Source organism: Trichosurus vulpecula, chromosome 9, assembly GCF_011100635.1.
Source record: "Trichosurus vulpecula isolate mTriVul1 chromosome 9, mTriVul1.pri, whole genome shotgun sequence".
Taxonomy (NCBI): Eukaryota; Metazoa; Chordata; class Mammalia; order Diprotodontia; family Phalangeridae; genus Trichosurus; species Trichosurus vulpecula.
The window spans coordinates 30,873,242-30,886,710 of NC_050581.1; the positions used below are offsets into that span (position 1 = coordinate 30,873,242).

At 37.6% G+C, this 13,469-nt stretch overlaps 1 protein-coding gene across 2 annotated transcripts in view; it reads right to left on the minus strand.

The window, feature by feature from the left end:
* The window catches only part of SYK (spleen associated tyrosine kinase), a 168,782-nt gene that overhangs the window by 75,554 nt on the left and 79,759 nt on the right, over positions 1–13,469 (minus strand). For both annotated transcript variants that reach the window (XM_036739164.1, XM_036739163.1), the window contains exon 3: positions 1,041–1,201. In XM_036739164.1, the coding sequence (XP_036595059.1) occupies positions 1,041–1,201 (161 nt within the window). The remainder of the gene's footprint in view (positions 1–1,040; positions 1,202–13,469) is intronic.

The window sequence follows — 13,469 nt, forward strand, 5'->3', positions numbered from 1 at the left end:
AGTCATCTCACAATGCTGATGTTACTACGTACAATGTTCTCCTGGTTCTGCTCACTTCACTCAGTATCATTTCATGTAAGTCTTTCCAGGTGTGTGGCTGCTCATCATTTCTTATGGAACAATGGTATTCCATTTCATCCATATACCACAACTTGTTCACCCATTCCCCACTTGATGGGCATCCCCTCGATTGATGAATTTTTTGAAAACCCAAATTTTTATGAGGCCAAATCAATGATCTCCCATAGATTAGCTATTGAATGGAAATATCATTTAAATAAAACATCCCTGTAGAGAAATGTTACTATAGTGAGAGTAGTTTAGGCAACTGGTAAACATTGTCAGACAGTGAGCTGTTTGATGGCCGGGCAATTTTGACTATAGAGAACTTTGTGATAACAGAATTCAGATACACAGATTTTATGGGGTCAAATACCAAATCTTCACCTTAAAAAGAATTAGAGACTTCAACCCACTCACTCAGTTCTCACTTGGCCTAATATGAAAAATGGTAAAGGACTTGACTAATTCCACTATGCCTACTATGTATACTCTCTTTTTTTAGTCATGAGCCTTAATCTTGCATTGATTCTGATTAATGAGATGTGAGTGCTTTTCATAAAACGTAAAAAAAAATCATTCAATGTGGGTTTTTTGTTCTTCGCTTCTTGTTGTTTCATGCCAACATGTGTTCACAATCCTAAAATCATTTAGGAAAAGAATCATGAAAATATGTTGTGTGTGTATCATGTACAGAATATTTGACATCAAAAGCATGTAATCGGACTGAATAACATTTTCTTTAACTATCACCAAAGAAAGTTCATTTTAATGCCACATTGAGAAAATCATAAACTTGAGTTTTTCATATATTCTCAACAAAGCACTACCAAAAGAATAAATTTCATGAGCCCATTAAGCTTACAACTCATCATGTGGTGTTATCCAAATATTCTCATCCTAGCTCAGTATCTTATTCATACAGATAGAAAAAAATTAATTGCTACTGGTCATCAATGTTTCTGAAGAAAAATACTTACAAAAATTTTCCATTTGTTTTTGACCCTATTAAGACAATCTGTTCAGATTCAAGCCGAGAGATCTTCCCATGGAACCATGGCATCTTCTCATGAGCAGTGGTAGCAATCAACTTCTCCAGTTGTGGTTTTTGACTGATGATAGCTTGTTCAAGAGCTTGACCCTGTAAGGAGAGAAGAGTATAAGAGAGGTTGTCTTTTGTTGTCCTCAAATATTCAATTATTTTCATCATCAAAAAAGAAAGAGAGAATTATTCATATTACTACATTTTAAGGACTCCTTATTTCAGTCAAAATGTACTCCTATCTACTCTCCAAACTTAATAGTCTATTCGCCTGCCTCTGTGCATTCACACAAACAATTCCTCCAATGTACTCTTTGTTGCACTCTCTCACAATCATTGTCTTTTTCCCAGATTCAACTCAGGTAATCCATTAAGCCGTCCTTCAACCCACCATCTCCAATTTCCCTCCATTTATTAGTATTCTATCTCTTCTCAATTTTCTTTGGACTATATTTGTATACATGTTCCTTCCTTCAATAGAATGTCAGCTCTTTCATAACAAGGACTGTTTTACTTTTGCATTTGCATATTCAGCACCAAAAATACAGCAGGTGCTTAATAAGGGTTTGTAGGACTGAACTGAACATTTTAAGTCAGGAGAAATTTCTTTTTTCTAGTTTTCTAGAATTAGTTTTAATTAAGACCTAAACAAGACTATGATTCAATGAATTACGACAGCATAGCATAGTGGATAAAATCTTGGTGCATTCTAGTGCATTCCCTCTGTTGATTATTTCCTGTTTATCCTGCATATATCTTGTTCTGTATATATTTGTTTACATGTTGTCTTCCCCATTAGATGATAGGTTCCTTGAGGGCAGAGACTATCTTTTTTTCCTTTAAATTAATTTATTTAATTTTAGTTTGCAACGTTCACTTCCATAACCTTTTGAGTTTTAAATCTTCTCTGTCTCCCTCTCCTACCCCCTCCCCAAGACTGCATGCAATCTGATAAAGGCTCTACATTCGCATTCTTATTAAACACATTTTCACATTAGTCATGCTATAAAGAAGAATTCGAATGAATGGGAGAAATCATGAGAAAGAAAAACAAAAACAAAAAAAGGGAGAGAAAATAGTATGCTTCCATCTGCATTCAGACTCCACAGTTCTTTCTCTGGATGTGGACAGCATTTTCCATCATGAGTCTTTTGGAATTATCCTAGATCTTTCAATTGCTGAGGAGAGCTAGATCTATCAAAGTTAGTCACTGCACAATGTGGGCAGGGACTATCTTTTGCCTCTTTTTGTACTCCCAGGGCTTAGTACAATACCTACTCATTCCACCTCAAAAATCCTCTCTTACTTTAGATGTTGCTCAAGTGACTTCTTCTGAATGAAACCTTTCCTGATCTTACCAACTGCTAGAGTCTTCCTTCACAAGTTCTTTTTTTTTAATTTCACTACTGTACATGTTTGTATTGATTCACTTTATATCTCCTCTGTATATCTGCATATATTCTTGTTGTCTCCCTCATTAGAATGTAAGCTTCTTGTGGGGAGGGAGTTGCATTGCTTACCCTTATATTCCTAGAACTTAGTACAGTGCCAAGCACTTCATAAATACTTATCAACTGATTAAAGGGTGGGATGATATAGCCAGACTTGTGATTTAGGAAGTTCAATTTGACAAGTGAATGGAAGATGAATTGAATTACGGAGAGATGTGAGGTAGGAAGACCAACAAATACTCTATGGAAGGTGATGAGGGTCTGTACCAGAATGGTCTCAGGGTCGGAAGAGAGAAGGGGACATATATGAAAGAAAGGTCAAAGGTAGAATCCACAGGATTTGGCAATTGATTGTATATGGGAGGAGGTGACAGAGTGAAGAGCTGAAGATGACAACTAGGTTGTGAAACTGAATGATTGAAAGCTAGTAGCACCCTGGACAGTAACAGAGAAGTTAGAAATAAAAGAAGGTTTGGGAGAAAAAAGATAAGAAGTTCAGTTTTGGATGTGGTGAGTTTAAGATATGTGTGCGATATTGAATTTGAGATGTCTAATATGTAGGTGGAAATGCTTGAGATAGACTGGGAAAGAGGACCAGTGGAACTGAGAATCATCTGCACAGAGATGAAAACTGAGAACAGAAGAGCAGATAACATCACCATGTGAAACATTATAGAAGGAAAAGAAAATAGGGCTGAGGACAAAGCCATGCGAGACATTCACAGTTAACCTGCATGATGTAGATAGATTTCCAGAGAAGTTCAATCAGGAGAGAGAAGCATAGCAAAAAAACTAGAGGGGAGAGAGTATCCAGAATAAGGTGATCAACATTGTCAAAGGCTATAGAAAAGTTCAGACTATGGAAATCAAGAAAAGGCCACTAGATTTGGCAATTAAGAGATCATTAGTAAATTTGGAAAGAGCAGTTGCAGTTGAATGGTGAGAACAAAAGTCAGACTGCAGGGACTTAAAAAGAGAATGAGAGGAAAGAAAGAACAGGCAGTTAATTTACAAAAAAGAGGAGAGACATGGAATTACAGATCAAGTTAGGGTTTTTCTTTTTAATGAGGAGACTTCACAATGCTTGTAGTCAGTAAAAAAGTAACCAGTAGACAGGAAGTGACTGAAGGTTAGTGAAAAAGTAGAGAAAATAGAGGGGAAAATGGGAAAATGACCCACATGTACAAAAATATTTATAGCAGCTCTCTTTGTGGTAGCCAAGAAATGGAAACTGAGGGGATACCCATCAATTGGGGAAAGGCTGAACAAATTGTAGTAAATGAATGTAAAGGAATACTATTGTGTTATAAGAAATGATGAACAGGAGGACTTCATTACAATCTGAAAAAAAACATATATGAACTGATGCTGAGTGAAGTGGGCAGAACCAGGAGAACACTGTACACAGTAACAGCCAGTGTGCAATGACTGATTTTGATAGACCCCTTCTCAGCAATGCAAGCACCTAAAACAATTCCAAAGGACTCATGATGGAAAATGTCATCCAAATCCTGAGAAAGAACTGTGGAATCTGAATGTACAGCAAAGCAAACTGTTTTCTTTTTTTTGTTTTGTTTTGTTTTGCTTTTTTTCTTTCCCATGGTATCTCCCATTTGTTATAATTCTTCTATACAACATGACTAATGTGAAAATATGTTAAATAGGAATATATGGAGAGAGCCAATATCTGACTGCAGGCCGTCTTGGGAAGGGAGGGAAAAGGGAGAAAATTTAAAACTTATGGAAGTGAATGTTGAAAACTAAAAATAAATAAACTAAAAAAAAAGGTAGAGGGGAAAAACCTGATAGAGAAAATGGAATGGGATGACCTATTCATGTAAAAACATTTACCTTAGATAGAATAAGATCATTTCTTCATGTGAAATGGGGGTGTGGGGAGCCAAGATGACAGCTGGAAAGCAGGGACTTGCCTAACGCTCTCCCACAGGACCTTCCAAACACTTATAAAAAATGGCTCTGAACAAATTCTAGAACTGCAGAACCCACAAAATAGCAGAGGGAAGCAGGGCTCCAGCCCAGGACAGCCTGGATGGTCGCTAGGTAAGGTCTATCGCATGGTGCTGCAAGTGGAGTGGAGCAGAGCCCAGCGTAGGCTGTGCCTGGACCAACCAGATCAGGAGCTGGATGGAACAGGCTGTAGTGCCCTGAATCAGTGAGCTGTGGCAGTTACCAGACTTCTCAACCCACAAACACCAAAGACAACAGAGAAGGTTAGTGGGAAAAACTTCAGAGACTGAGTGAATGGAGTTCGCAGTTCAGCTACCATCCCAGGGGCAGTGGAGGTGGTGCAGCTACAGAACCACAGCTGCAGTTACTTTTGGTCCCAGGCCCACCTGGTGGGAAAAATTAAGTGGTGGATCAGAGCGGGAGTGCAGAGGCTGCTCAGATCTGAGTTGCGGTTGGGGTTGGCAATTCTTGGGGGAGGAGGAGCACTGGTGTGGCAGAGCATGTTGTGTGGAAATAGCTCTGAAAACAACAGCACAGCCCCTCAAGCTTGGGACAAAGTACTCTCTACTCTACAAGCAGTCATACCCAGATGAAAAACTCAAGGGTCAAGTAGTTGACTGGGAACATGGCCAGGCAGCAAAAACAGACTCAGATTCACACTTGGACTTTGGATTCTTTCTTCAGTGACAAAGAAGACCAAAACATACAGCCAGAAGAAGTCAACAAAGTCAAAGAGCCTACAATAAAAGCCTCCAAGAAAAACATGAACTGGTCTCAGGCCATGGAAGAGCTCCAAAAGGATTTGGAAAAGCAAGTTAGAGAAGTAGAGGAAAAATTGGGAAGAAAAATGAGAGTGATGTGAGAAAACCATGAAAAACAAGTCAATGACTGGCTAAAGGAGACCCCCAAAATACTGAAGAAAATAACACCTCAAAAATGGTCTAACTCAAATGGCGAAGAGCTCCAAAAAGTCAATGAGGAAAAGAATGCCTTGAAAGGCAGAATTAGCCAAATGGAAAAGGAGGTCCAAAAGACCACTGAAGAAAATACTACCTTAAAAATTAGATTGGAGCAAGTGGAAGCTAGTGACTGATGAGAAATCAAGATATTATAAAACAGAACCAAAGGAATAAAAAAATGGAAGATAATGTAAAATATCTCATTGGAAAAACCACTGGCATGAAGAATAGATCCAGGAGAGATAATTTAAAAATTATTGGACTACCTAAAAGCCATGATCAAAAAAAGAGCCTAGATATCATCTTTCAAGAAATTATCAAGGAGAACTGCCCCGATATTCTAGAGCCAGAGGGTAAAATAGAAATTGAAAGAATCCACAGATTGCTTCCTGAAAAAGATCCCAAAAAGAAAACTCTTAGGAATATTGTTGCCAAATTCCAGACCTCCCAGATCAAGGAGAAAATACTGCAAGCAGCCAGAAAGAAACAATTTCAGTATTGTGGAAACACAGTCAGAATAACCCAAGATCTAGCAGCTTCTACATTAAGAGATTGAAGGGCTTGGAATACGATATTCCAGAGGTCAATGGAGCTAGGATTAAAACCAAGAATCACCTACCCAGCAAAACTGAGTATCATGCTCCCAGGCAAAATACAGACTTTCAATAAAATAGGGTGCTTTCAAGCTTTCTTAGTGAAAAGACCAGAGCCCAGTGGAAAATTTGGCTTTCAAACACAAGAATCAAGAGAAGCATGAAAAGGTAAACAAGAAAGAGAAATCATAAGGGACTTACTAAAGTTGAACTGTTTTGTTTACATTCCTACATGGAAAGATGATGTGTATAATTCATGAGACCTCAGTATTAGGGTAGCTGAAGGGAATAATATATGTGTGTGTGTGTGTGTGTGTGTGTGTGTGTGTATATGTATATATATATATATATATATATATACATATATACACACACACATATATATACATATATATACACACATATATAGACAGAGGTCACAGGGTAAGTTGAATATGAAGGGACAATATCTAAAAAAAATAAAATCAAATTAAGAGATGAGAGAGGAATGTATTGAAAGAGGGGAAAAAGGAGAGATAGAATGGGGTAAATTATCTCACATAAAAGTGGCAAGAAATAACAGTCATAATGGAAGGGAAGAGGGGGCAGGTGAGGGGGAATGAGTGAATCTTGCTCTCATCGGATTAGACCTGAGGAGGGAATAACATACACATTCAATTGGGATTTTACCCCACAGGAAAGAAGGAGGAAGGAGATAAAAAAGGGGGGACAATAGAAGGGAGGGCAGATGGGGGAAGAGGTAATCAAAAGCAAACACTTTCAAAAAGGGACAGGGTCAAGGAAGAAAACTGAATAAAGGATAGGATAGGAAGGAGCAAAATATAGTTAGTTTTTTACAACATGAGTATTGTGGAAGAGTTATACATAATGATACACATGTGGCATATGTTGAATTGCTTTCCTTCTTAGGGAGGGTGGGTGGGGAGAGAAGAGGAGAGGGAATTTGGAACCTAAAAGCAGATGTTCAAAAAAAAAGTTTTTGCATGCAACTAGGAAATAAGATATACAGGCAATGAGGCATAGAAATCTACCTTGCCCTACAATAAAGTAAGGGAAAAGGGGGTTGGGGAGGGGAGTGGGGTGACAGAAGGGAGGGCTGACTGGGGAACGCGGCAATCAGAATATATGCCATCTTGGAGTGGGGGAGAGGGTAGAAATGGGGAGAAAATTTGTAATTCAAAGTCTTGTGAAAATCAATGCTGAAAACTAAAAATATTAAATAAATTTTAAAAATCATAAAAAAAGAAATGGGGGTGTGGAAGGTGATAATGTTAGAATGCAACTGTCTGGTACGAGATGTGGAATAGACAAAAAGAAAAATTTCCAGAGAATAGCTCAATTTTTTCAGCAATATATGAGGCAAGGTTCTCAGCTGGATGAGGGTGTTTGAAGTTGAATGAAAACTTTTCAAAAAGCCCCTGTGGTGAGTAGGATAGTGAATAGATTAGGGAGATATAAAAGGATTGCCTTGCTGCAATAAGAACCCAGCTGAGACTGTATAAAAAAATTTTACAGTGGACCCAGTTAGTGTTTCATGATTTTGTCCAGCTTTGTTCAGCAGCAGATCAGTAGGATAGGGCCACAAATGGTAGGAGCAAGCAAGGCCTGGGTCTGGAAGAGCAAAATTTTCAAAAGGAAAATGCAAGGGATTAGAGAAAAAAATGACAGACAGTGTAGGCAGGCCAGGCAAAGATGGTGAAATGGCAAGAACTGGTGCAGCTAGCTCTACATCCTACAAACACTCTCTTAAACAAATTTCTAAAATGCACCAGACTGAATCCTGATGTAGAAACCCAAGAAAAAGTCATGGGTCATTTTTCTAGCCTAGACAGACAAAGGAAGACTGACAGAGGGTCCTACAGACACTAAAGACATGGTTTAGGCAGGAGTTTGCCGTGCATGGAGCACTCCAAAGCAAGGAGAATCTGGCACCAGGGAAAGTGGAGGTCCCAGGTTTGTACTGAGGCACCTCCAGACCCATATTAGTGCATCGCAATGTGAAGAGGTACCAAGTGCAGATCCAGGATTGACCAAGAACGTAACTGTGCCCAACAATGGTTTTTGTTCCAGGTAGCCACAAAAGTGAGACTAAAATCCCAAAAGCAGAGTAGAGTCTCAGTTTCACTTTCTAGACCTATCTGAGGCCTTCAGAGGAATAACCAAGGTACAAAACTTAGAAGAAAAAAAGAGAGGAAGCCTGCAATTCTATCACTGAACTAGGAAAACTTCCCAGCTGTCTGATAGTAGCTGAGCCTAGCAGAACTTTTGCACACTCAAATCCAGGTCAGGTACTTGCTAAACTCAGACCTAGGGTAGAGAGAAAGTATAGCAATCAGATGTTTCCTTAGTTCACCTACTTTGTACAAAAGCTTTTTAATTTAATGTAATTAAAATTCTTCCTTTTGTTTGGAATATTTTTTGTTGCTGCCTCCTATACAATATTACAAACCTCTGTTCACACTTCTTTAGGCCCTCTAGCTACCAGATCTAATCCCTTAAATCTATTTATCGCCTCCACTTCACATTCATAAAGGATGTTATTTAGGTCATACCTATATGGTCTCATGGTTTTAATTTCTTTATTACTCTAACTAGAAATACTAAATAGAGAAATTAAAAAAAAGAAATTGAAGGAATAAGCACAGGTAATGAGGAAATAAAACTTTCACTTTTTGGAAATATGATGGTTTACCTAGAGAACCCTAGAGAGTAAACAGAAAACCCGTTTGAAACAATTAACAACTTCTGCAATGTGGTAGAATATAAAATAAGCCAACACAAATCATCAGAATTCTATACATACTGTATCAACAATGTTACTAGCAGCTGCTATGGAGGTGTAAGACCAACAACAGCACACAGGATGGCTGCTAGCAGCTTCTTTGATCTGTTTTTCTAAGGAAAGCAACTTTATGGGGTTTACAATCTCACTTTAATTAAACATACATATATCATTCACTTAGTTCAGGTGGAAAAGTCAGTACCTGAACTTCAGAGAAAACACAAACAGAAATTACAAGCAAAAATTATATAAACAGAGCAAATAACACAAATCAGCAGACAGGGCTTCTAACCATCTGTCCAAAGCAATATATACATAGTCAGCTGATGGAGAAGCACTAACATCTGGGTTTTCAAAGCTGGGAAGCTCGTCAATGGCTACCCAGAGTCTCCACACAAACACTCTTCCAATGAGCGACACCCCAAAGCAAAATGCTAACCTCAGAGTTATACACACTCCTTCAGGGGAGGAGGGTGTCACTACCATGTGACTAAAACTCATGTGACTTAGGCTTTCTTGTGACTTAAGCTGGTCATCAATGACTCTTGACTCAGTCAAAGTCTCTTGATTGAAACAAAGGCAAGACTCAGTCAAAGGCACTTGATTGCCTTTGTGCTGAGAAACATTCCAAAAGAAAAAACAGAGAAAACCCCCACTTTGTGTGCCATTACAATTACCAACAAATCCATCAGGAAAAGCTAGAAAGAAAAATTCCATTTAAAATAACTGCACATATTATAAAATACTGGGGAGTCTACCCACCAAGACATGTAAGAACTCTATGAACACAATTACAAAATACTTCACACAAATAAAGACATCAAATAATTGGAGAAATATAAATTGCTCATAGGCCAATATTAAAAATGATAATATTACCCATATTAATTTACTTATTCAGTGTCATACTACTCAATTACCAAAGTATTACTCTATACAACTAGAAAAATAATAACGAAATTCATCTGGTAGAACAAAAGATCAAAATATTTTTTTATTGATCGAAGGAAGGGGGCCTAGCAGTACCAAATTTCAAATTATACTATAAAGTTATAATCATCAAAACAATTTGGTATTAGGTAAGAAATAGAGACTGAGTAGAAAAAATTAGGTGTACAATATATAAATGAACACAGTAACCTTGTATTTGAAAAACTCAAAGCTCCAAGCTATTAGGGCAAGAATTCACCATTAAAAAAATGTAGGGAAAACTGTAATGTAATCTGGCAGAAATTAGGCACAGACAAACATCTTATGGCATATACCAAGATAAACTCAAAATGGATGCATGATTTAGCCAGTGCTTCCTAAACTGCGGGTCACGACCCCATAGGTTATGACCCACAGTTTAGGATGTGCTGAATGGATTGAGAATGGAAAAAGTTTAAGAAGCCCTGATTTAGACATAAAGGGTGACATAAAAAATAAATTAATGAAGCAGGGAAGAAATTACCTATCAGACTATGACCAAACAAGACATAGCAAGGTTCACAAAATGAAAAATTGATAATTTTGATTAAATTTAATTTAAAAGTGTTTACACAAATAAAAATTATTGCTGCTAATATTAGAATAGATAAATGTGAAAAATATCTTTGTAGCTAATTTCTCTGATAAAAGTCTCATTTCTCAAATATAGGGGACTGAGTCAAATCTATAAGAATAAGAGCTGTTTCCATCAAAGTATATGAATAAAGATATGTGAATTAAAGCAACTCTAAGATATCACTTCACACCCATCAGATTGGCTAAGATGACAAAAAAAATGACAAATGCTAGAGGAGAAGTGGTAAAATAGGTACATTTATGCACTGTCACTGGAGCTGTGAACTAGTCACTTTCTGGAAAGAAATTTGGAACTATGATGAAAAGGCTTAAACTGTGTATATCCATTGACCCAGTTAGGTACAACTAGTAACTCTCTTCTCCCAAGAGATCAAAGAGGGAAAGGACCTACATAAACAAAAACATTTATTCTTTGTAGTGGCAAAGAATTGGAAACTGAAGGAATGTCCATCAATCAGGCATCTGAACAACAGGAATGTATGAATGTATAAAAATATGATGGAACCCAACTGTACTACAAGAAATGATGAAAATTGTGGCTTCACAAAAACCTGGGAAGATTCGAATAAACTGATGCCAAGCAAGGTGAGTGGAACTAGAAGAACGATGTACACAGTAACAGTAATATTATAAAGATACAACTTTGAAAGCCTTGAGAACTCTGATCAACATAGTGGACCATCACAAATTTCAAAGGACTTTTTTTTTTTTGCCAAAAATGTCTCACTATAAGGAAAAGTGTGTGAAACTAAGCAGCTTTTGAACAATTGTCATATTATCTTTGGTTTCACTTGCTAATACAGCAGAGTATGAATATTTGCTGTCAACACCAAAAACAATTATAGGATTGAACTAATTTCAATATAAAATACGTAATTTCAGCACTTTTTCCACTACTGATAATCGTGCAATTCCTACCCCACCCCAATATATGGTAAAATTCTCATAGCCAAGAACTCAATATTGACATCAATCAATGGAAAGCATTAAAATACCAAAACTTGTTTATCAAACACTAGTATAAATACCTTTAAAAATGATAAATTTTCTTTCTGTGTTCCATTAAGTGAGATGGACATAATCCTTTACATTCTGTCACTAGAACCATTTATCCAAGATGACAGATACAGACATTTAAGCCATGAAACTACTTCACAGAGGTAGAGTTAAGGAATAATTATTTATCATGTTCTTTATGTCTCTGAAATGATCTGAGAGTGCTGAGAAGCTGTTAAACAATGTCATTTATAGAATTTCAGGAAATCTTGGATAAATAAATGTTAGAAGCTACTACATCTGGTTAATTTAGTTATCTTAATGGTACCTGTTTTAAATTATACTTGTGTAAATGTGGAATTCAATTAAGCAATGTCAATTTGGTTTTTCAAATGGAACTCATATCATCAATAGGAGCAATTCTATACAAATTTCTTCAGCTCTCCACTAAAAAGGATTTTGGCACTGGTTTTGTAACTTCAGTGCTGTAATTTTCAATAAAAAACAAGTATGTAGCAATTTTCATATCCACATATAGGGGCTCTATTAAAATCATTAAATTCCACGACAAAAAAGCCTCAACATCATATTTCAGAAAATAAAAAAAAATAAAATTGATCAGATCTCTTAGAACCAAAGGGCAAAGGAGAAATAGGAAAAAAAATCCACCAGTCATTTCCTATAAGAAACCCCAAAATGAAAACTCCCCAAAACACTGCAAATTCTAGAGTTTTCAACTTAAAGAAAAATACTAAAAGGAACCAAAAAGTAAGATTTCAAGTACTAAGGAGCTTTAATTATGATTACAGATGATTGAGTTGCCACCATTATAAGGATCAGAGAGCTTGGAATAAAAATACACCATCAGGCAAAAAAGAAAAAATAGACTTCCCATTAAGAATAATTTATCCAGCAATTGAATTAAATCCTACAGAGACTTCTGGGAGCCAAGATGGCAGAGTAAGCAGTAAATCACTGTAGTTCTACCATATTCACGATCAAACAATGATAAAATATCACCCCAGAAGAAATCCTAGAACAGCAGAGGCAATAGAGAAAAGGGGTAGAGCAGTCTTTTAGCCTGGGGAGACTTGGAGGATCATCAGGAGAGGTCCTTCTCAATTGGGTAGAAGGAGAGCACACCCCAGGACAGGAAGCATCCTAGCAAGCCAGCAGCAAGCCTTACCTCAGCAAACCAGTGGGAGACCCCGATCTCCAGTATGTTGGCAGATACCAATACAAAGACCTTCTATGGCCTTCGCATGGCCAGGGCAAGTGGCAGACTCTACCTCCAAGAATCTCCATCTGCTCCAGCACAGCGCTGAACAAACAGGCATCCTCCAGTGGTTAGACATTCATGTGCTTCAGCACTGCAATCACTGGAAGGGTGGGTGTACTCTAAGAGCCAGACCTCTATGTACTTCAGTGCTGCCCCAGGAGGGTAGGCATCCTCCAGTGACCAGACCTCCATTTGCTTCAGTGTAGACCCAAGGAAATGCAGAAAAATTCCACCAGGCCTCAGTATATGCCACACAACCAACAGGACCCCAGCTCAGCACCATTCAAGCTGCCAGATGCCTGCAGTCTCCAGCAGCACCAGCGAACCCGCACATTACCACCTCAATACAGCATCAGACACAAGGGTCCCCTGTGGGCCTCAGGGCAACATCAGCATACCATGAGGTATAAACAGCCAGGGCCTGTGACCACTGGCACAAGAAGGCTGAGAGAGAGCCTCTTACACACTGGGAGCAGAGATCAAATTTAAAAGAAAGGAAAAAAGTCAAAAATAAGATAAACAAAAAGCAACAAAAACAAATATGACCATAGAAAGTTGTTATGGCTACAGAGAAGAACCAGAAACAAAGAATAGGACAATAATGTCAAAACACCTATGGGCAAAACCCCAAAGAAAAATAAGTGGTTTCAAGCCCAGAAAGAGCTTTTGGAAAAGCTCAAAAAGAAACTTAAAAATTAAATAAGAGAGGCAGAAAAATGGGAAAAGAAATGAGAGTGATGCAGGAGAATTATGAAAAAAAGAAGCAACAGCTT